The sequence below is a fragment of the Hippocampus guttulatus genome, chromosome 15, assembly GCF_054856545.1.
Source record: "Hippocampus guttulatus isolate MCC_2025c chromosome 15, RoL_Hgut_1.0, whole genome shotgun sequence".
Taxonomy (NCBI): domain Eukaryota; kingdom Metazoa; phylum Chordata; class Actinopteri; order Syngnathiformes; family Syngnathidae; genus Hippocampus; species Hippocampus guttulatus.
Genome location: NC_141275.1, coordinates 15,059,729 through 15,082,610, shown reverse-complemented (window position 1 = coordinate 15,082,610; position 22,882 = coordinate 15,059,729). Strand labels below are relative to the sequence as shown.

Sequence of the window (22,882 nt, the reverse complement as noted above, 5' to 3'; positions counted from 1 at the left end):
GGGGCCCGCCCGCCGTCGCCGAGGCTACAATTAAAAGTCACGCTTATTAACTGTCTCATTGCGGAGATTTAATAAAGTTGTTTATCGAACGCGCCAAGAAGTAGATTTATACATGAAAGGGGGAAGCGCTGCGGTTGGAAACTGGAATGCCCTGAGCTCTTTCATTGTAACTGACGCGCGAGTTCAGTTTGTGCTTCTATGGTTATCGTCGGCGTCGCGATTAATTTTTTTTTTTTATACGTTTTATAATTTTGTCAAACTTCAAAGTGTCCCTCTGTTGTTAGTTGTTGCGTAAGAATTAATGCGGTATCGATCAAATTGGCTCACTTCTGTCTGCTGTGTTCCCGATTCTCGTCGGTCAGCGCGGGATTAGCGACTAAATAATCGCTACGCAAACGTAACATTTGTTTGAATGCGTCCAGCGGGCAGTTAGGACGTTCGAGCGGTGTGGCCGCGGCGAGTCAAAAGACCGCGTGGAGCAAAACTTTCCAGATTTTGAACGGCGCCTCGGTGAGTTGAAGTCGAGCTAATTAGTCACGCTAATACGCGCGCGCGCCGGCGAGTCTCATTACGGTCGGGTGCTCGGAAGGTGACGTCAAAGTCATTTTGGCGAAGTCAGTGACCACTCGTTTGGAATATCGGCACGCTCGGGTAAATTTCCATCATTAAGAGGCGCTCCTTTTGCGCTCGCCGGCCTCCGTGAGCCCCTCCTTGCCACCTGCTCGGAGACCCTCACGGAGAGCACCTTGCGGATGAAAGACCTTCTCGAGTCCTTTGCGTGGGCCGCTCAGCGGCATAAAAGCCGCGCAGCAGCGTTCATGCGGTGATTACGATTTCATTTGCTACTGCCATTTAATGCAATGCGTGACTGCAAATGATATTAGTGGAGAAATGGCGGACGAATAAAAAAAAAAAGGTCATTTTGTGCCGTGCTAAAGAGCACTTTAATTACACAAATAACAATGACAGTAAACAGGACTTTTCCTAGCTGCTCTGCGTGTAAACAAAACGAAATAAGGCAAAACTTCAAGGGCACATATTAGTTCCAAATGACTTTTTAAAAGCTTGTCGACGAATAGTTGGCTCTGCCGCCAAAAATGCCTCGACATCATGGAAATGTGTCGCTTTGACGCCATCTTGTGACAGCTTAGGTAAGTTAGTAAGTTAGCCTTATTTTGTCCGGACACGACCCTGTCTAATGTTAGGACGAGAAAACCTCGGCTTTTAGGTTTTACGCGTTTCACGTGCGGCACCGTTGCTGCCTCATCCACGAGTTTCACGGGAAAGCACCTTTCAGCCGTTATAGCAGCGATTTAAATTACGATTGTTTTTTTTGTTTTGTTTTTTGCCCACCTTTTCCGCTTGGGCGAATTAGCTTGAAATACCCCCGACAGCTTTCCCGCCATTGTTATTTTTTGGAGGTCGCCGCTAATCGTATTTCAGCTCAGCTTGTCGCCAGCACGCCCTTTCTTTTTTTTTCTTTTTTTTTTGCGAGTGGGAAGCAGGGCTGATGGGAGTTGTTTTATTTCTCCCCACCCCCCACCTGCCCCCCACCCCAGATTGTTTGGGAAGCATGGGCACGCACAATAAAAACTGTCACACACTCGTACGCAAAGGCACACACAGACACTTCTAAATCGTGCGCACACCATCCCACGGGTGCACATATGCTTTTATACACACTGATGGCTTTCTTGGAGATTCATGGCGTTAAAAAAAAACAAAAACAAAAACAAAAAAAACATTTGGGCCTTCTGCCGCAACTCTGGAGTGTTCATTAACTGACACGCTCACACACGCATAGCGAGGCGCCAACAGACATAAAGTGACCCCTGCGAGGAATTCATTCATTTTTATGCCTCCTCCTCACCGCATGACTGTTTATTTGTTTTTCCGAACCATTGGGTCAGCAGCCTTTCTCAACCCTTTTTTTATTTCTTTTTTTTAATGTTTTTTTTTTTTTTTTTTTTACCGTGTTGAATGTGTGTCACGGCCGCTAAAAATGGCTTTTAAAAGGAAAGCTGTCCAATGCCTCGGACTTGGCAGCAAACCAGTCAGGAAGCGGCCCTTTAAATCCTCCGAGCGTGCCGTCGTTAAAGGGGAGGAAACGTCTGCCGCCTCTTTCATCGTGATGTCGTCATCCCGCGGAGAAACGGTTCGCGTTACGGCGCCTCATTAAAACCTTTACTGACAGGGCTCATAAAGTCATTGCTATTTTGGTCAGATTATTTTGAAATCTTTTTCTGATGCCCCCCCCCCCCTGCCCCCCCAATTGAACACGCTCTGTAGGTACAACAAAAATAAACGATTTTTATTCTCGATGAAAATAAAATGTAGTCCCAGTAAAAGTGTTTATTTCTGAGAAAATAAGTAGGCACTTGGCTGCTCTTCTCCATTTTTTTTAAAGAGGTAATGAACTGACATTAGCCAAGCAATTGAGCTAGCTGTCGTGCTCTGTTAGCTGTCGAATCGATTTCACCGATTGTAGACGCGCTAACTTTCTTAGCGGGTTGCAGAAAATCGTTTCAAGACGGTGTTTAAATCCGATATAAACGTGAACTCGAATTTGTCGAAGAGTGACAGGTGGCGCTCTTGCGCTGTTTGAGAATGCTCCACAGATTCTCAACTGGGTTTAGGTCTGGAGACTTGCGCGCTAACGTGACACCAGTCGAACGACACCGTTGTGTGGCCTTCAGCTCAGTTTCAGCGTGCTGGCTGCTGTTTGAGATGGTCATCGTTAGTCCGCCGCGTCAACACGTCCAAACGTAACGCACGCATCCAGATCGCAACCGACCCTTTTGATCGCAAGCGGATGGCAGCTCGCCAGTCGGCGGTGACCGCAAGAAGCTATTGTAGCAGTGTCGAGCTCCACTAATCATGTTCCACGTTCGTCGGGTTTGTCTGGTTGTTTGAGCAGCTGTCCGACATTTCCCGGCGGCCACCCCTCCTTTTTCCTCCTGTTGTATGTTCATGTCAGCATATTCATCGCTCGCGGTCGAACCATCTGTGAGGTTGTCATGCGCCAAAACGAGTGCGCCCCGCCGCTTCGAGCCACGTTGTCGCAAATATGTGCACGTGGAGCTTGCCGCGATCACGCGAGAAGCTCGGATCTCCCCACTTTTCACCGGACCTCAAAGGCCGCGAGCTCATGCCCTCGCTCAGAACCTTTTGTATGCAAACCCCCAGAAAATGTCACACCTGACTTTTCTAAGAGCGTTCAGTGGGATGAGAACGATGTCACGCCGCAGGACGGGATTCCCAGACGGTGGCCTTCTGTCACGCGATCCATCAGGGCCCACCTCCGAGGCGGCATGGCCACACGCCAGCGTGACAAATCAGCCTGTCGCCCGGACGCGCCGCAGCGTGACAACTTGGCATTTGAGGCGCTCGGATGGACTTTGTAGCGTGAACGCGATTCTTGTGTACAAATACGTTTGTTCAGTCGCCCCTTCCGACGAGCGAGCTAGCCGCGGCAGCAAATGTTCTTGCTATGATCGATGGTAACATGGCGCCAGCGCGGCGAGAAGGTCAACTTCAAAATCGGATCTTACCAAATAATACGTGGACACAAATCTCTTGATATGCTTTTACTCTGAAGTTCCCGGCAGCTCGTGGTTGCGTGGCGGCTGACTTGACTTGATAGTTTTGCATTGCTAGCCGGCTAACTGTTGCCGCCAACATTGACACGTCGTCGTCCTGAAATCATGTTCATTTGCTAATTAAGGACACTCAAAAACAACTCCAACACAGTTCCGTGCGTTAGCGGCTAATGGCTAGCAGCTAGCCTTAAAGTCGGCGCCTTATGGACCGGCTAGAGCCGTGGGATTTTTTTCAAAGCCAATTTAATGTCCCCGCACGCTTTGATGCTGATAGTCTGAAGCAGTTGTTGACGTTCCTACTGTTTCCGCACCCTCACTTAACAACGAGTAGACGACAATGTGCTAGCCATTAAACTGTCTAAAAGATCCGTCCATGCCACGCCTTCTTTTCATGTGACGTCACGTCGAAATGTCGTCGAAAATGCCGATTGGGAATCCAACCGCAAAGTGCAACCCGGGACCTGAGTGGAGCGCAAGCGCCGCACCGCCAATGTCATCTCTTGATCCATCCAGGCTGCTTTGCTTCACTGGGCTGGGGTGGATTGTGGGTGATTTATAGCATCGCCGAGAGTCCGCGAGTGCAAGAGCAAAACTTATGAGACAAGTTCCAACACTCCCTGTTGCTTTGAAACATCAAATAATGGACCTTTGGAGGAAATACCTAAAGTGCATGATTTGTTGGGAGTCTATTTTTGAGAGTGTGTGTGTGTGTGCGTTTGTTTGTGTGTGCATATGGAGTGTTGGCGTGTCCTCTCCTGTCCAGAAGAGGCGAGCGTTTAACAAATGAGCGCCAGCTCGGGGACCCTGGTGACGGGGACCTTTGGCAGGGGGAGTCGGGCGACGATAAATCTCAAAAATCAATATGACAGGGCCGGCGGTAATCAGGATCAATGATTTTTAAAGCGAAATAAGTCCCCGGGGGCGGCGCGAGAATGATAAAATCCTCCGAAGTCGGGGAGCGGGGGAGAAAAAAAAAAAACATCCCGAGGATGAAGGATAGCGAGTCGGAGGGGAGCCAGAAAGAAGGATGGGGATTATTGATGCTTTTCATCCAGAAAGCCTTTGAGCCGTTTGGTTGTGCCTTGACTTGTCTGATTCCGAGTCGCCATCACTCACCATCGAGCTTTTCTTGACTTATGTTGTTCTCGTAGCTTCTTCCTCTTTCTTTTTTGTCACTTTTCACTCTTCAGATAGCTATTTTGTTGTTGTTGTTGTTATTGTATGGAAATATCCCGCAGAGTTTGTGCGACTGTTGTTTTCAAATGTACTCTATTGAAAGCATCAAGGTGACGAAAGCAAACGTGGGGGGGAAAAAAAGCCTGTGGGAGCGTCGACGGTCTTAAAGTTCATTTTGTGGGAATTCCGCAGCTTTTGATTGGAAAAAGTTCCAGCACCCGGACTGAGAGAAGTTTACACTAGTCTCTGTGCGTGTGTGTGTGTGTTTACATCTGATATCAAATTTGCTACAGTGAAAAATCCCCTGTTGTGAAAAATTTCTTGCTGCAAACATGATTTCGCTGTAGAGGAGTTTCACTGTAGCCTGGCTTTGGCTACTGAATACCCCCCCCCCTCCCCGCACCCCTCCTCACCGTCATTGTTCAGGATGTTTTTATTTCGCTTTAAGCTTTGTTGCCGCTCCTGAATTGCAACCGTGGCCTTTGGCCTGATGGAAAACGATCTCCTCACCGCGTTCCCCGCGTGCCTTGCAGTGATATAGTTTGTGTCACCTTGCGACGCCGCAATCTGCACTCGGGCTCCCCCGGCCTCCCGTGCCGCTCGCGTCCAAATCCCAGATAACGCTCTTAATACTCTCACTCCTCCGCGGCCTCGACTCCACAGGCATCCATCTTAAATGTTGTTGTTGTTTTTTTTTTTTGTCAGTCGGGCCTTTCTCCAGCAGATAAATGTTACCCGGATTCAAGGATTAGCCTCTTTTCAAAGTGGATGCAAACCTTCCGAACTCCAAAGTTGTGAAGCCTTTTTTTTTTTTTTTAACGGCATAGCTATCGCACCAGCCCAAGATCATAAAACCCACTCAATGACACCTGTTTAAATTCAGGCTTTGCCCTTCGCTCATCTTGTGTTTCGATCCTGAATAGTTTCGCACCTTCTCGCACAAAAGAAGCAACCTTCATCCTTGCCCTTAAACGGCTGTTTGTTTATTGCTTCAGTCCTGTGAGAAATTGAGTGCTTCGGAGTCACTGATTTTGTCGAGAATTTATTTTATTTTTTTACGTTAATCTTTGAATGGGCTTTCACTCGTCTGCCTCGTTTGAGCTTTCAAGGTAGCAAAGCGCGGAGAGTCTCTGTCACAGAGAGCGGCTGGGTTGCGCGATCGCTGCCAACGCCCGCTGAGAATGTCCACCACGTCCTGAATCGTGTCCGTTTCCTCTGCTTTTGTGGCCATCCGCTTCTTCTTTGAAAACGTTTTTATGGTTCCATCGAAAATGTCTATTGTCTGTGGAGCGCAGAAGTCAAGGCGGTTTTTGCATGAAATCTGGTTGGTTGTCAGGATTGTGCTGCAAAATACCCGTCAATTTGTCCCTTGTTTTTTAACCATGCGCCCCTCCTCCCTAAAACAGACCTTTGTGGACCTTTTGCGTCACCCCCCCCCCTCGGAGTCTGTTCACACATGTGAGGGGGAGGAACCGTGTTGACATGACACCTTTTGCCGAGGCCGCATCTCCATCTGCCGTTAAAAAGGTCACGTCATGACTGAATTCGCGCTGCGACTTCGGTGTGTCCAGAATGGGAAGAAGCGGCGCAGGAAGTCCAAAGTCCAAATTGTTGGAATAAGATGAAACAAAATTACAAGCATCGAACAAGTGATGTCAAGTCCAAACGGAGTCGGAAGGAAAGGCGATTATTTTTCCGACAATGAAATGAAGGATGGCCGCCGTTCTTGAACTTGAGCCTTTTTTTTTTTTTTTTTTTGTCAATTAGCGGGACACTTATGCGAACAAGAGAGTCTCGTGACCAAGACGCCATCATTTAAATATCGAGTATTTAATACCCTTTTTTTTTTTTTTTTTCTGGTGTCAAGAGGGGGATGCATCTATTTGGGCGAGAGGCATTTATCTGGTCAAGTGAATGATTGATGATGCACATTTGTCGCTTCGATGTGTCGCGGCTTTTTCAAACAATTACCGAGCCATCAGCTCAGAAGCCTCGCCACTCACCGGTGAAAGCGAGCCATTTATTTTTGCCTTTTTCCACGCCGTATAACGATTCCTATTTGTCGGAGGCGTCAACCTCGCCATCGGGCTAATGAATGCTTGCGAGTGAAATGCGGCACGGCTGCCGCAGCGTTCCGGATGCGAGGGGGGCGGGGGCGGCGAGTGAAAGGCAGCAGATGAAGGAGAAAGGGAGTCAAAAAGAAAGAGCCCTTAACTTTAACCTTTAAATTTGTTGCCACTCCGCCTCAATTCGTCCTTGCCTCCATTAATTGAGAAGCGGGAGTGACACTAATGGCCGCCTGCTCGCGGTCGGCGCCTCCTATCTGCTTAATTAGACGGAGCGGGCCGCCGTGTCCAGCCGCTGTACTCATTCTGCAGTTGTGCGCATTAAATGCAAGCGTCTGCGTCTGTGCCTCCCCTAGCTAGCTACCGCTAGGTGTCCTTTGGTATAGGGTTAGGAAAAATAAATACCTCCTTCAAATATTCATCTCCCTTTTCCTCTCCCTAATCAGAAAACTGTCTTGTGGTCCCGACTCTAATAGATGCCACATTTCAATTAGTCACCTTGCTCTTCCTAAAATAGAAGGAAAACAATTATGGCGTCTTAACTATAGTGGTCACAAAATAGAATGTATGAGCAGTAACGGGTCGTAAGTGGAAGACACAAAAAAAAACCCCGGAAGGTCAAGTAAAGTTCAGACGCAAGATATCTGACTCCTCCCCCTAGTCCTCGATAGCGGCGCATGCTAATTCGAAGCGCGCTAGCCCCAACTCAGGACCCGGCTCGCATGCGCCGCTTTTAATATTGAACCGCCCTTCATTAACCTGCCCCGACCTGCTCGTTAATTCACACCCCAGCCCTAATGACACACCGGCATGCTTGCGGCTGTGTGCATTCTTCAGTTTGTTATGCAGAATAGAAACGGAAGAATTCATGAACGAGGAGCCTCGAGATGGGCTCGTGTCAGCGGGACCGAGTCTGACCGGGTCGGGGCTTGCATTAAGAAAGCAAAAGACGTCGATTAAATTGAAGGGGAGATGTCGGCTGGGATAGGCTCCAGCACCCCCCGCGACCCTAGTGAGGATCAAGCGGTTCGGAAAATGGATGGATGGATGTTTCGGGAGAAAGATTTCGGAGACGGTGCCAATTGGGAAAGGTTCGGCCTGAAATGAGTCTTACCTCAGGAATAAGAAATTTGAATGACTAAAAAGAAAAAAAAAAAAAAAAAAGAGGTTTCAAAATGGTGAAAAATGAAGTCGCTGCTCCTGACTGCTGCGGGCGTGTCAGTTGAATGCGCCGAAAGCACACCCCGCATGTTGACGCAACAAAAACCGCCAGCCAGCGGCTAGCTCGCGAACTAACAGGGCTGCCTCTTGGTCGGCGTGCCGGCGGCGGGCTCGTTTGCGGCATCGCCTCCTTTAGAGACCCTTTCTACAAATTGTGGCATCCGGTGGAGATGTATTTTGGGGATGTAGGGATCGCTAGCTAGCTAGCTTGTTAGCTAGCTAGCTAACTGCAAATGTTCAGGTCTTTACACATTATTTGTTCTGACTCTCTGTGTTTGGATGATGGAGTGCTGTGTACTAAACGTTTTTGGAGGATATACAGAAAGGCCGCGGCAGGAACGAGTGAGAAGGGCGGCAAAGTTTGGCCGTCAACTTTTTCTTATTACAGTCGGATAAAGCAGCATCATCACAACAATGTCACGGCTGGTGACTAATTGCCATTTTATTCCTTCTAATATTCCAGTGGCGCCTGCAACGTTGCTAATTGGCTAAATCACAGTCATTTAACAACGGAAACCGCCAAGCCCAATGACCACTCGGGGGGGTTGAAGCCGCCGGCGAAGCTTCTTTGTCACGCCTTGTTTTTATTATGTTATTATTATTATTTTTTTTTTTCTTTGGCTGATCCGCTCTACTTGTCGCCTTCTCTTTTCAAAAGCGATGACTCTGGGAGGCGAGCGGCGGCGGTCGACGGAGGAGTCGTAATGATCATGCGGCCCCCGAGAGGATGATCAGCTCAGCGGCGGCCCGCTCGGATCGCTCAGCCGCCTCGTCTCAGGTGATCAGGGAAAGCCCGCCGGACGCCGAGTCAGCACACTCGCACGCTGAGGTGAGCTTCACGTTTTTTCTCTCTTTTTTGTGTACTCCATTTTTTTTTTAAATCCACATTGTACCTGTAGGCAGATAGGCAGCTTATTTCATACAGTCTGTTATCACTTCATCAGGGTACCAAATATTTGGGATGGCACCGGCAGAGTCCTGCTTTCAATGAGATCGGGTTGGGCGTTTTGTGGAATGTACTTTGGGGTATCAACTACAGTGGTGCGCTAGCAAAAGATTAGCGCTTTCAGAGTTTAAAGGAAAAAAAAAAACAAGCTATTTGTGATGAGGACTCATTTTTTGTTGTTTTTTTCCATTAAGAGCAAACAATACACAAGGGTACCAGAATAAGTGATCACTTTCGCTTGCTTTCACTAAGTGATTTGATACCATCAAAACCTTTTTGGGTAATTCAATTCAATACTTTTATTTATTTATTTTTATTCCTCTGGTATTAAAATTTCCGTTTTGTGCTTCGGTTTTTTTCTTTCCTTTATTTTGTTGCCATTGCTGTAGATTGTGAAGCGTACTTTGGGGGTCCAACGACACGACCAGAATTGCAGTTGAAGATGAAAATTGTTGTTCGGGGCACCACAATAACATTGTTTTGATTTTGTTTTTTTTGGAGCACAACAATTGAGGTTGTTTTTATCCTCCTTCAATTAGGGCACCAAACAAGTGAAAAGGCACCAAATGAATGGCATTTATTCAGCACTTTGACACTTCCAACCTTGATTTCATGCCCCCAACATGTAAAAATGCTGAGATGCCCTTTCTCCAAGCCCACTATACATTTATTTTCTGCTCTCTTTGACTGCCCCTTGGTGTGTTTAACCATTTTCTGTCATTTGGAGCCATTTTTTCCCACTTTGCCAGCGGGACAAACACAGCAGTTACTCAACTTGCACTCTGAGGCATTCAATTTTCAATTTTCAGAATGCCCGCAGAGATAAAACCGCCGCAATTAGATACATTATTGCACCATTAGGGGCATGAAGTTCACTCCGGCACGATAGTTTGAAGTACCCGAGAGTGAATATCGCAGCGATAGAGGCGCCGCGCCTCGCGTGTTTCATGCATCCGAGCCGCCGGCCAATTCGACATCATCTGAGTAATTAGTTGCCGCCTTGTAAGCGGGCAGGAAACAGCCTCTCCGGTGAATGGACCCCAAGGCGCGGCACACTGCAACGTGTTGTCATCCCACCAAGGCACGAAAAGTGGATTCCTCAGGTGTTTCCCCTGGCAACCCCCCCAAAAAACTTTAACCTCTGTTATTCACCAAAAAAACGACTTTCATTTTGTGCTCAGTATTTTCCATTTTTAAATTCTTCCGATCTGTTTAACGGCTCAGCGCATGTTGACCGCTAGCTTATTGAATTGCTTGTTAGCTTGTTGAAAACGTTTCGACGTCTCTCGGCTTAGCGCTAGCTTCAAACGCGGTCGGCGTTGCGTTTGACTCGCCGTCACTGACTGACTGACTGCCTGTGAAAATATTTTTGGCATCTTACAGGTGCGTTCTTCCTTCCGCACTTGGGGAAGTCGTAGCCCAGAGGTGGGCAAACTACGGCCCGCGGGCCGAATCTGGCCCGTTGGTCTTTTTAATCCGGCCCGCCGAAGGTCGGTCTACAATTAAGGTTCGATGTGAATGATTGCATTCATTTCAATTGGACTTGTAATGACAGGCATTTCACCGCCAGGTGGCGCATTGACTTGAAGTTGCAGAACACAGGGAGGGGGGGGGGGCGGGATCTTTTCGACCACCTAGGACCTCTGTATCGCTCTACTTCTACTGGTCTGATCACAACCCATCTGCAGAAATGCATAGGCTAAAATAGGTCATCAACAACACTGTCGTTATTTTAAAAAAGTATATTAATACAATACGTTCATGCTTTTGTTCTGTTGATGTTTGATATGGACTGTCAACAAATGCAGTTTTTTTTTTTAATGTACCATAGCTCGTGCTGACCTGGCCCTTCTGTCAAATTTTAAAAGTCAATGCGGCCCCCGAGCCAAAAAGTTTGCCCACCCCTGTCGTAGCCACTGGCTTTGTCCAAAAAAAACAAAACAAAACAAAACAGTAAGTCTCTCAGTGATTGTCACAGATGAGATAATCAGCTCATTCTGACTGCTCGCCGGTCCCGTTGACACCTCGGGAGCGTTTAGCCGAACAACACCAAATGAAAGTCTACTCGCCAGACGTGACGAGAATGCAAAGTGTTGGCTGCATCCATGATGAACTCGGGGGGGGGGGGGGGGCGATGTCCCCCGTCGAAACACATTAGATGAAATGCAGTCAAAGAAACGGTGACAATGGTCACTCTCCCTTAAAACAAACAAACACATTTGGCAATTTTTGTCCGTTACTTCGGTGTCCGCTTTTTTTTTTTTAAAATCGGCAAAAATGGACAGACGTGTTCCTCAGAGCAGAACGACGATGTCATCGTTAAGAATTCTGTCAATGGTGTGGAAGTTGATGAATCACGTCTTGAATTATCCATAACCCCCTTTTCTGTCGTGCTCCTTCTCATTCGGTTCCCGGTTTATTGGAGCGGCTCTCAGCTGATAATTTGGTGAGAAGAAGTGGAGGCTCCGCCTCGGAACAGCTATCCGTGTGGGGACTGATATAAAAGTCTCCTTTCTGCCTGAAATGCATTTCCCAATGAAGGAACTCATACCTTTTCCCTCGCAAACTTGCACGATTCTCCTCCCTAGGACATAAATATTGACACATCTCTCCCGGATTTAATATTTACTTGCCGTGTCTCGCGGGCGGGCGACGTTGCCGCGGCACGCGAGCGCACGTGCCCCGCGGCTTCCGTGTTTCTGCCAGTCGGCTCTTTGTGTGTGTGTGTGTGTGTGTGTGTGTGTGTGTGTGTGTGTGTGTGTGTGTGTGTGTGTGTGTGTGTGTGTGTGTGTGTATATTTTCCCTTTTTCCCCGAGCAGCCACTTCATATTTTATCGGCTTCTACCTAAAAGCATTCCGACAAAAGAGCCTCGCTCGACGGAAGCGGATAGGAAGGAATTTTTACCGACTGCATTGTTTCAAGGAAGCTTTTGGTAAATATTGATGCCAATGCGGCGCAGGACGGGAAAGATGCGCCAAGTTTGGTCAAAGTTTTGCCGCGTCCTAAATATCCTCAAAGGGCCATTTTTAACAATTGAAGACGAAACTCTCCAAAGTATGCCTTCCGCACAGCCATTGCGATTTCCTGGCCCAAATGTCAATGAGATTTTTTCCGTGAAGTACAAATTAAAAACACATTCATTGATAAGTGATTCGGACGATGAATAATTTGTTGCATTCTCATTTAAAAAAAAAAAAAAAAGTTGCCCCACCCCCCCCCCCTTTTTTTTTTTTTTTGCTTTGAATGGACATTTTCCTGCTGCTTTTGGTGTACACACATCGGTCAACAGCCCTTAGTAAGCCCTTAGTAATAACATTGGTCGTTCGTCGCAGATGATAAAGAACATCCGCCAGTGGCCATTCCACATCCTGTTGTCGGGAAACGGTCCATTTTTATTTTGGCACTTACAAAAACACAAAAGTGTTGCGAAAGTTTGGCAAGTGTCAAAAACTGAGATCGGTTTCAGTCTATCTCCACTATTTGTTTATTTCTTTCTTTATTTTTGACAGCGTGACAGTGACGAGAGATCGAGTCTCTGCCGGGAAGGATGGCAGCTGATGCGAGACGAGAACCCAGAAGCGCTCGCCATCCTTTGACCTTCTCCCACACGTTAAAAATAGGACCGCGACGAGCGGTCGAAACCGAAAGGCGCATTGTGATGCGCTCCCCCGTGTCCTTTCCTGCACAATAATGGCCGCCTGAAGAGCGCTCTTTGAGGCCTTAGGATAATAGATCCGTATGCGACGCCACGCTGGCACTAATTAATAGCTACGCCAAAGTGCGGCCCAGGCGCCACCTGTTTCCCACTCATTTAGCATTGTGACCTTCTCCTTAAAGGGCCGCACGCTCGCCAGATTCAAGAAGGGCTCGCCATTGTTCCGATTGTAGATGAGGTGGCGCTTCTTTTGATAAAGGCTTGAAGCGGAAAATTGGGTGAACTTTTCAGGAAGCTGCTGCCGCTCGCACTTTCTTTTTTTTTTTTTTTTGTATTATGCGGTCAATCATCCAAGCAAAGGCTCCTTACATAACGTTTTACAAGAAGAATAAAAGGTGGCAAGAGAAGTTGAAGGATCAGCGTTTCTCCACCGAAACGTGATGTATTCGGTCCATCTTTGTTGTTAGAAATTTTCCTCGGGGGGGAAAAAGCTAGCGGCGACGTCACGGAGAAAATGTGGAGTAACAGAAACTTGAACATGCGAAGCACCAAGTGAAAACTGAAAAGTGCTCAGAGGGTCAGGGGTCACGTGTTTTTTTTCCCCCTTATCAACTTCCGTAGCCCGCTTCATATTTCATCCGATTATTTCACACAACACTCTGTATTTTTTATTTTTTTGACCTCTGCATCAAAAGCGCTTTGCTCAATGGAAGTGGGGAAGAACTTTTCTAGCCAGCGTAGGCTGAGAAAAAAAATAATCCACAAAGTTTGGCTCGTGTATATAATATTTATTCTTGTTCTACTCTTCATATTGGAGCCACGCGCGGTGTTTGCCTTTTTAAAAGTGGCAAACGGTAGATTTAGATCAATCTTGTTGAACGCGGGCCGATATCCAGCCGGGTTTCCCGATGTACTCGCTTCATTGCAAACGCGCCGCCACGACGCCGGCGCGCCTGTCCCGCACGCACTCGGCGCTTGTGCATTCCGGACTAGCTGCTCGCTGAGCGAAGGGAGACCCAACGGTTGAATTATTAAACGAATCAACATATCGCGGGCTTGTGTGTTTGTGTGAAATCGGTAATGTGGTCACTGGAGATGCGTCCATAAATTGTTTCGGAGACATTCTGTGTCTCTATAAGTACTGATAAGGTGCATTTTAAAAAATCAAATATTGTTGTAAAACACAAACGTAAGTGGTGATAATTTGTCATTCTCTGCAGAGGATAAAGAATATGTCTGTGTCTATCATTGTGTTATCTGTCGCCGTGTGTTCCTCATCTCAAAGCCTTTTTATGAGCCTGTTTTTGTGCACTGCGAGCAGAGAAAAAAGTCCTCCCCTGAAACCGTTCCTAACCTCATGCTTTATGTAGCATGTAGCGCTAATGAATGCTTATGGAAATCTGCATTATTTATAAGGCGCTTGCTCGTCAGTGTTCCCCCGCAGGCTACATCATCATCATTACCGACGGCCAACCCTGATCCGAGGGCTGCCTATATGCTCAGGTCACCCTGTTTGTCAGTCTGCGCGAATGACTTCTTTCGACGACGAGCCAGTTATGCGCAAATTCTCATCAATTAATGACCGTATTTCCCTTAATTAACGGCTGGAGACAAATACATGATACCCCAAATGGAAGCAAAGCCCTACTCTTGTCAGAATGAAGCTACTCGACTCACGTCCGCGGCATCCCTTGACACCGAGATGTCAGTCGATGGCGGCAAAGCACTACGTTTCGATCAGACTTGGGCTAGACAGGGCTACGGCTCGATTCGATGAAGCCCCTCCCCTAAAATACAAGCCGCCCTGCTACAAGGCTGCACGTTAATTCGATCGTGGTTCGAGTGCGATTTCACGATTTGTACCAGGAAGTGAACAGACACACGACTCGGGAGAACTCTGCGGTGATTCCGTTGAGGTGACGGGCTCATTGCAGAGCAAACGGGCGACAAATGCGGAACACTGATCAAAGAGCAGATACCACGGGGGCTTAGGCGCGCGCAGACGTGCGCGGCAGCGGCGGCGTCCTGCTTCTCGGCAGACTGCAAATCACCTCGAAACTATGTTCATTTCGGCGGATTGGCATCGTCACTGGCGCTCGGGCGCCGAGCCGCGCGAACGCTCGCTCGCGCTGCCTTTCAGCTGTGTGCAAATTAGTGCATTGGCTGCGATTTCTCTCGTTGCAAAAAGCCCGAGCGGAAATCACTTTGATGCGAGAAGAAGTGGTCATTGTTGCAGTGTGCCGTGGACATTTTGGGGGTTGCTTTTGACTCAATTATACCAAGACAATGCAGATCTTTTTTTTCTTTCTAATGTTCGTGGGGGGGTTTTTCGTTTTGGGTTCCATCACTCTTTCAAAAGTAAAAACAAGCAAAACAAAATCACTTAAGATATCAAATTAGCAATAACAAAAGCAAAACAAAAGCACACAAGCATTCTTTTCGCTACTTGTTCACGCTGTAAATGTTGCCCTGTTTTTGCGTCTGTAGCGCTCAGTGTCTCTTTGCTTACTCATAAATGATTCATTGGCCTCTTAAGACAACATCTTTGACATGCGCTTCCCGCGACGCGTGGATACAAGCTCCCCAGCTGTGATATCGGCTCTTGTTGCATGCGTGGCTTCCTCCTCACCTCGCTCGTCGGCGCCGTTGCGGATCAATGGAGAAAACACTCAAAGGGAAGCCTTTCCGTGTCTGCCGTGGCGCGACTGTTCAAAAGGTGCCGACGTTAAGGACCCAAGCGTTTGCGCTTCAAGGTCCATGTTTTAGCTTGCCTCAACGTGGCGTTGTTCCATTCGCTCAGAAATACGAAATCCTTGTAGCATCTCTAACCCTAGTAGGGAAATACGATGGAAAAGTGACTTCTGAAGGCCTTCCAGACAAATACAGTCGAGTCAATCATCAAATTTTTGTGGTTCGGCATTCTTTAATTCAACTCTTTGCGGATGTCACGTCACTTTTTGCTAGCATGACATTGAGGCTAATGCTATTGATGAGTCTCATGTGAAAGTGCTTTCTTTCTGTCGAATGAATGTAGGGTTGGAAAAAAAAAGTCATCAATTTGAGTACCTCAATTGTTAAAAACAGAAGAAAAAAAACGCTGTGAATATTTTCCGTCCTGGGATAGACGTTCATTCGGTGTGCGCCGTCGGGAAGACACGGCAAGCTAGCAACAACTATTCATGCTATGCATGATGATAATATGCCGCCAGTGCAGTAAGAAGGCCAACTTCAAAAGAAGTGCTTCCCAAACAAAGTCAAACACGGACATCGGTGTCTTGGTGCACGTTTTAAATTGTCGTTTGCGGCAGCGCGGCTGACTTGACTCGTCTTCCCAATTGGAAGTTGAATAATTGCAGCCCAGTGTAAGTTGAAACTGTTGCCACCAACATCAACACAATCTCATCTTGAAATCATGTTCAATTGAGGCCGCTAAACAAAGCGAATTAATTACGCTGACATTGTAGAAGACGGCGTCTCTTACGCGCGCTAGTGGCTAGCAGCTAGCCGCTAGGCGAGTGCCCCAAATCGGCTGAGTCAGTCTTTTGTCATGTGCCTGATATTTTTCAAATGGTCATCAAAAGAATACTTTATACAACTCTGCCACGTGATTCCAGACTGGCTGGCAGCTTTCTAGGGATTTGTATTGTTTTATTTTATTTTTTTCAGTGATGCGTCATCACCATGACGGTGAGCATATGAAGCACTGGAGCGTGCCGTCTCCCTGCCGGGCCAAATTAGAACATGTTAAACCACACAAATGAGTCCAGCAGTTGAATTTCTCTCCGATGAGACTGAAGGGGCCCGTTTGATGTCCGCGGTTTAGTGCCTCCATTTGTATTAGTGTGGGATCGCGTGACTGAAGTTAGCACGTAGCGGCATGCGGCAATAGCCATCCATCCATCCATCTAGTATAGTGCTTCATCTAGCAATTGGCCCGTGCTAATCAATAGTCACATTAGAATGTGAAGCCATGACTCTCTATGATAGCGCGTTTATTCAGCGTTGAATATTAGCAATGATGTCTCGATGGGGGCAAGCCATGCAAATGAGTTCAATTGGGTTACACGGGTTTTTATGTTACATCAAACATTAAAGCGTATGAAATATTCATCGAGTCTAATACGATTACGTTCAGCATCTGGAAGGAGTTTGCGCTTGGTTACGAGCGTGCGGAGGAGGAGGAAACGTGTATTTTGGTTTCTCTTTACCCTCATACAATGACTACTTTTTCCCCTCAAAGTTTGACTGGTTTTGTCATTTGGTCATCAAATTTAATAAAACAAATTTTCATGCACCCATCCATTTTTCTACCGCTTATCTGGGATCAGGTCGTGGGGGTAACGGCTTTAGCACAATCAATGGTGTCTCTCTGATTACAATTTTATCTCTTGTTACGTTTCCAACATGATGGCTTCTCATAATCTTTTGACTTTTTGCTTTAAATGAATACTTTCTTGTAACTTGAATGCCATTTTTTCACTTGTCCCCATCCCCGAGGATCCGACCTGTAATTTGCCGTATTTTTTCTCTGCAATCGCCTGTCGGGACTTTATCGGTAGCGATGCGGGACAGTAGCCTGCATGTAAATCTAATTTAGCGGGAGTTGTTCAATGTCAGCACTCTCGCTCTGTTTCATCGACTAACTTTGTCGACTGCTATTCATCATCCGTCTCGCTGGCTAAACTCCCCGGCGGAACTAAAATGTAGAGCGGCGCATTGCTGCCGTTGTCGACGCCGTCCTCCGTCGGAGCGCAGTGATGGAGACGCAGCGGGATGGGAAGAGGCAGTTCCATTGAAGTGCTTCGGACAGATTGCATTGTGGGTCCTGAGAGAAAAGCGCAGGGACTATAAGGCTGTAGTCGGGGAAGAAAATGTAAAAACAGATCAAATGAAGCAACAGTTTAGGTTGAGGTATTCTGCGAAATGTCATTGGCGCATACTGGTGCCACAATGGAATTTCGAGTCAACTGTGTAAGGAATTGACGACAAGAGGTAAGCAGCTATTGGAATGTCTGCTGGTTTTGGTGCGCAGAGTTCGATAGCTGTCTACTGGAGGAATGAAGTTGGAAGAAGTGGTGACCAGGATGTGGAGGGTCCTAGAGAACGTTGTCTTGGTTCATGCAGCGTCCAAGTTCCCGAGAGTGGTTCGGCGGGTACCAAGGATCTTTTTGAGCACTCCTAACTGCCCGTCGCAGTCGTATTCTGTCCCTTTTTCGCGGCGGCACTAAATCAGACTGTGACGGAAGACGGCAATTCAGCAGCCGCAAAGACTGATGTTCGAGACTCCCTGTCGCAATCGGCACGAGCTCAAGGAAAGAGTTGAATGCGTCTCCTACAAAACAAAAGCGCCTTGCACAACCGCATAGTCAAGGAAATATTGCTCATTCGATATAACCCACCACTGCGAGTCGGAACAAATCGCAATCAAGCGATCAAGGACAGACGCGGCCCTTTGTGTATCTGCTTGAATGTCTTTGCTGTGAATTGCCTTGAAAGTCAAAATGAGAGTCTGCCATCTTATTCCTAACATACAAAGTGAAATACCAAAAAACAAGGTAACAGGAATTAGCATCGGTGCTCCGGTTGTTATAAGCATCCTTCTAACTCTACCGGTAAAAGTATTCCAGCCTAATTGAGATGCTAGTAATTTTTCCAGAAGTCATTCTGTTTTTTGAGGGGATTGTTCACCTCCACCGTATCCCTCGTTAAAACCTGTATAATACGGCCACCCATCATACTGTGCAACCTCCTCGGCCCTCGTTAGTGTCGCCGCCACGCTTAGCTGATAATTAACGGCAAAGCCGCTCGACGCACTTCTGGCTTCTCATCAGCATTCTCTCCATGTTTCCGTCGTCTCGGCTACCCGGTCGCCACATTATCTCGTGAGCCTCTCAGGGAGGGAAAGTGCGGAGTAGTGCTGGTGGTGGTGGTGGTGGTGGTGGTGGGCTGCCATTACACGCCATGGCAGATGGCGGCAGAGGGGGCGGCACAGTGATCATTAACCTGCCGGGCTTGTTTCTATTCGCACCTTGTCGCTTTTAATTTGAAGCCCTCTCCGCTCTTGAGGCACCCAGGACAACTGGCACTTTGCCGTTCTGGGCACGTGAATAGTGTGAGGTCACGAGTCGGGATGCAAACGGAGGCGGTCAATCAAGTTGTCGTTCTGATGACGTGACTCGACCAAAACAAAAGACTTTGAGACTTGATTTTCAGAACGAACGCTCTATCTCGCACTACTCTCGCCAAAACGTCCACCGGGGTGGACTCCGTGGATGCTAAATGAAGACCAAGCGGTATCGAAAATGGATGACAGGCGAATCTGTGTGATCTTGGCTAATGTGTTCGGTCAAACTCCTTTGGAGCGCAGATGTTGCGTTTGGTCATCATGACTTTCCCGGCGAATGAGACGCTCATCGGGTACTTGGAGGATGTTGAATATTTGGTGTCACCAAACGTTGCCAGTTCCAAACGAGAGTCCCCGGCAGGCTGCATTCTCCCGTCATACATTTTAATGATGGCTTTGACTTCATGGCAGCCTTGAATCTCGCAAGCGAACCTGATGTGTCGACATGGCGCCTTCCCAGGAATGAACCTCGTTATGATTAATTACGGCCAATTTGTGCTGACTTTGCACGTGCAGCAGGAAGGACAATGTGACTCATCACAAGCGCACCCGAGAGGGCAAACGGCAGCAGAAGCCTTTTCTTCTTCAGTGCGCTCAATCATAGCCGCTAATAATTTTAAAGAAACAAAAAAGCCACATTCTTTTGGTGCAATACAGCTAAATTCCCAACGTCGTGATTTTGTATACAGTCGTCTCTTGGCAAGAGATTTTTTGCAATTTCTAATACTGACGTTCTGGGACTCCACGCAAAGACTTGCTAACCTGAGCTAACAGCAGCCAGCTGCACTCTCATTCGTTGATTCGCGTGACACTCGACAGGCCAGCCTCCGCCTTATTAACCAGACTGCGTTTGAGCGTTAGGTGCCTCAATCTTTCTCAACATGTTGTCAATGCTCTCCCTCATGATCGATGTGACAAGCCGAAATGCGCCGCCTAATCTTTGTCATCGACTCAAAACCTGTGCTGATATCAAATCCCAAATACAGTAATGCAATGCCACCATCGACAGGGACCTAAATGTCACAAACGAGCTGGGCTGATGGAGTGAGTGAGCACTGTATGCTGTTGTTTTTTCACAAAATAAAGGAGGGGGGGGGCTGCTTGGAAGCTGTCAGAAGAAACAGGCGTGCATCTGGGCTGAAACGGCACTCACGCACAACAAAAAACAAAGCAAAACAAAAAAACTGGAGTACAGTTTGGATCCAATAAGCAGCTGTATTTATTCATGATGACTTATGTGCCACCCTTCACCCTTTTGGCTATAAACAACCCCCCCCCCCCGCACCCCCCCCCACCACCACCACCACCACAGTCGCAACCAGCAGCAGACCTGTCTGAGTTCTTAATTGGCTGAGAACAAAGCATTTTTGGGAGGAGGGGGGGGGGGGGGCTATCTGGGGAATCCAATAATATTGTCGGCGACAACAGCGTTCAGCACACTTGTTGTGTATTTGTCCAGCGGCGGCGACGCACGCGCAAGACGCGCCCGCAGGGACGCCGAGCGCTGACAGATGAGTGATGGCGAAGCAAAATGAGTGTCACTCCGCGTAACTCGCCGATGTACAGCGAGTGCAGTAGGCGATGATGTGAACTCCACATAATAAAGACGAGGTGCGGTGTGGCGACCGGCTGACCCCGCGGGTAGGGGGTGGGGGGAGCGTGGCAACAAAACACAATTGCTAATTAGCGCCCTTCCTTTTGATATCGGCGGCAAGTGCTTTTGCTACCTGGGCCTTCCGGGGGGGGGGGGTGGGGGCTTCTCCGACTTAATCCACCATAATACCACCACGATCACGCTGCAATTATCGAAATCCTCAACTCTGCAAGAACCCCCCCCCCATAACAAAACAATGCGCAGACAAACACACATTGCGTCACCGTTACACCCCTCAGCTTGTGTAACAGATGCGATTAGCCCGTGTAGCTAATATGGTCGCTCACGCTTGACATGCAGTCCAGGGAACAGCGAGCACATTCCCTTGCTCTGCTGCCCACTTACGATTCAGGCCTTGGCCAGACCCCCTTCGGCTACTGAACAATGATTGCTATTGTGTTGTTGTTGGTTTTTTTTTTTTTTCCTGCGCGCCCCCGCACTAAACAACCCACACTCCGCATTGCATTTTCATCACGGCTTATGTTGGAAATCAATGGAATGGAAACCCAAACATGGCATTGACGTCAATGACTCGGCCAAATTGTGGAAAATTGACTTTTTCATGGCTCCCCTTCCAAATAGTTGGCTTTGCGGCGTGCCGGCCCATCCGCCTCGTGTAAAATTAAAATAAATCTTTTGAGCTACCTATTTGCAAAAATGTGTCTTTGAATGAGCTGTTCTGGATTTCGCCTGGATAATTTGCATAATGTTGCCACTTTAATATAAGTGTTTTCTGAAAAATGAAGAAATGAACTGCAAACGTGTGTGTGTGTGTGTGTGTGTGTGTGTGTGTGAGACCTTTGGCTTAATTGCACTTCATTCTTTTTTTTGCGGGGGGGGGCGTTGAGAACACATTAAAAGCATTTCAAGGCGGAGAAAACTGTGTTACAAGCTTGGTCAGAAAACAAATGAAGCTTACAATACAGGTTACCAAAATATTAGTAAAACACCTGGGATCTGTTTTAAATGGAGACAACCCCCCCCTCCACCCCAAAAAATACCTCCAGCATAATATGTCGATTAGTGCTGATGCGGGTGCATTTACGAGGCATCTTCCAAAGCCAAATGGGTCACCGGACAACAATGACGGCACGAGGGAAGCTCATCGAGGACGCCGACTGCGGTTAACACCAATTACTCGTAAAATCAGCCTCCAATTTCCTTCTTGTTTATCCAACAAAAGCACAGCGAGCCAGCGTGCTGGCTGCAGCATCAAAGCCCCGCCCACCCAAAACCCGAACGGGCAGCATCTGTCTGGCGGAGCAAATGGGATCACGGAGGGTGGGAGCTCCAAGGAGACGGGAGAAGGAGAAGCTTTGTCGTGGCGCGCTGTCGGGAATTTGCATTCTCTAAATCGCAGCCTCTCGAACTGCTTGACTCGCTGTGCGCCGCAAACAAAATGCACTTTGCTGTTGTGTTGCCATTCTAATGCAAATCAGATGATCCTTCTAAATGGTTACTTTCCGGGGCAGGGAGGAGAGGGGGGGTGGGGGGGGTAGACACTCTGCTTTGTTTATTAGTTGATAGTGGTTTTGATTCACACCAGCTCACTTTAATCCAGTTGCATCGCTGAAGCGAGCTTTTGCCCCGTCTTTGCACTCCGTTCGGTCGGATATTCCTGTGCGGCTTGCCACAGCGTTTATGTGGCCCCTCAAAAACAAAGCATGTGTGTCAACTTCCGTAATCCTTGCCAAAAATCTGCACCAAATTGAACAAAACGTTATCCTCGACTTCTGATATCAAAGCTCGCCATTTTTTTTTCTTCAATTTGTTGAGTATAACCTGCATAATAACCTATTTGGTTTCACCGTCATAACGGCCCTCTGAGGGAAGTCGGAAATACAAAGTGCCCGCCGACAAAAAATGACTTTAACACCCTTTAAAAGAAAACAAAACAATCACACACTTTTTTTTCCTTCTTTTTGGTGACTGGAGAAGGGAGGGGCGAGCAGTTACACATTGGGGAGAAGGGCGGGAGCAAGACGGTCGAGACACTGTTCAAACACAGATGCCTTTTTTGCTCTGTTAATATGCGTTGTCCTTCAAAATAATAATAATAGTCATGCCAGCGGGTATTAGTTAGCCCCAAGGACAACATGTTCTAAAAATAGCTCACCCCTGAGGGGGCCTGTGACTAAGAAACATTAAAATTTATATATATACAGTATATATATATATATCCTGTTTTTATTTAGGCAGATATTTCAAAAAATGTCATTTTCACACTGTAATACCGTGACATCGCCATACTTGTACGATTATCATGCCGCCAGACTCGAATATTGCACAGCTCCTGCCATGTAACTGCACAATTTCAAAATTGACTAGTGTGAAAACAAGCAAACTTAATACCGCCAAAAAGGCGGGGGGGGGGGGCGGTTTGGATTGGTTTGCCGTGACGACACATGACAAGTAAGCTCTGCCCCTTTAAACTTCGCAG

The 22,882-nt window shown here is 47.4% G+C and overlaps 1 protein-coding gene across 1 annotated transcript in view; it reads left to right on the top strand.

The window, feature by feature from the left end:
* Nucleotides 1-22,882, top strand: part of sgcd (sarcoglycan, delta (dystrophin-associated glycoprotein)) — an 84,442-nt gene that overhangs the window by 19,699 nt on the left and 41,861 nt on the right. Inside the window, exon 2 of the mRNA XM_086131566.1 lies at nucleotides 8,721-8,891. Coding sequence (XP_085987692.1) covers nucleotides 8,790-8,891 — 102 coding nt within the window. The 5' untranslated portion in view covers nucleotides 8,721-8,789. The remainder of the gene's footprint in view (nucleotides 1-8,720; nucleotides 8,892-22,882) is intronic.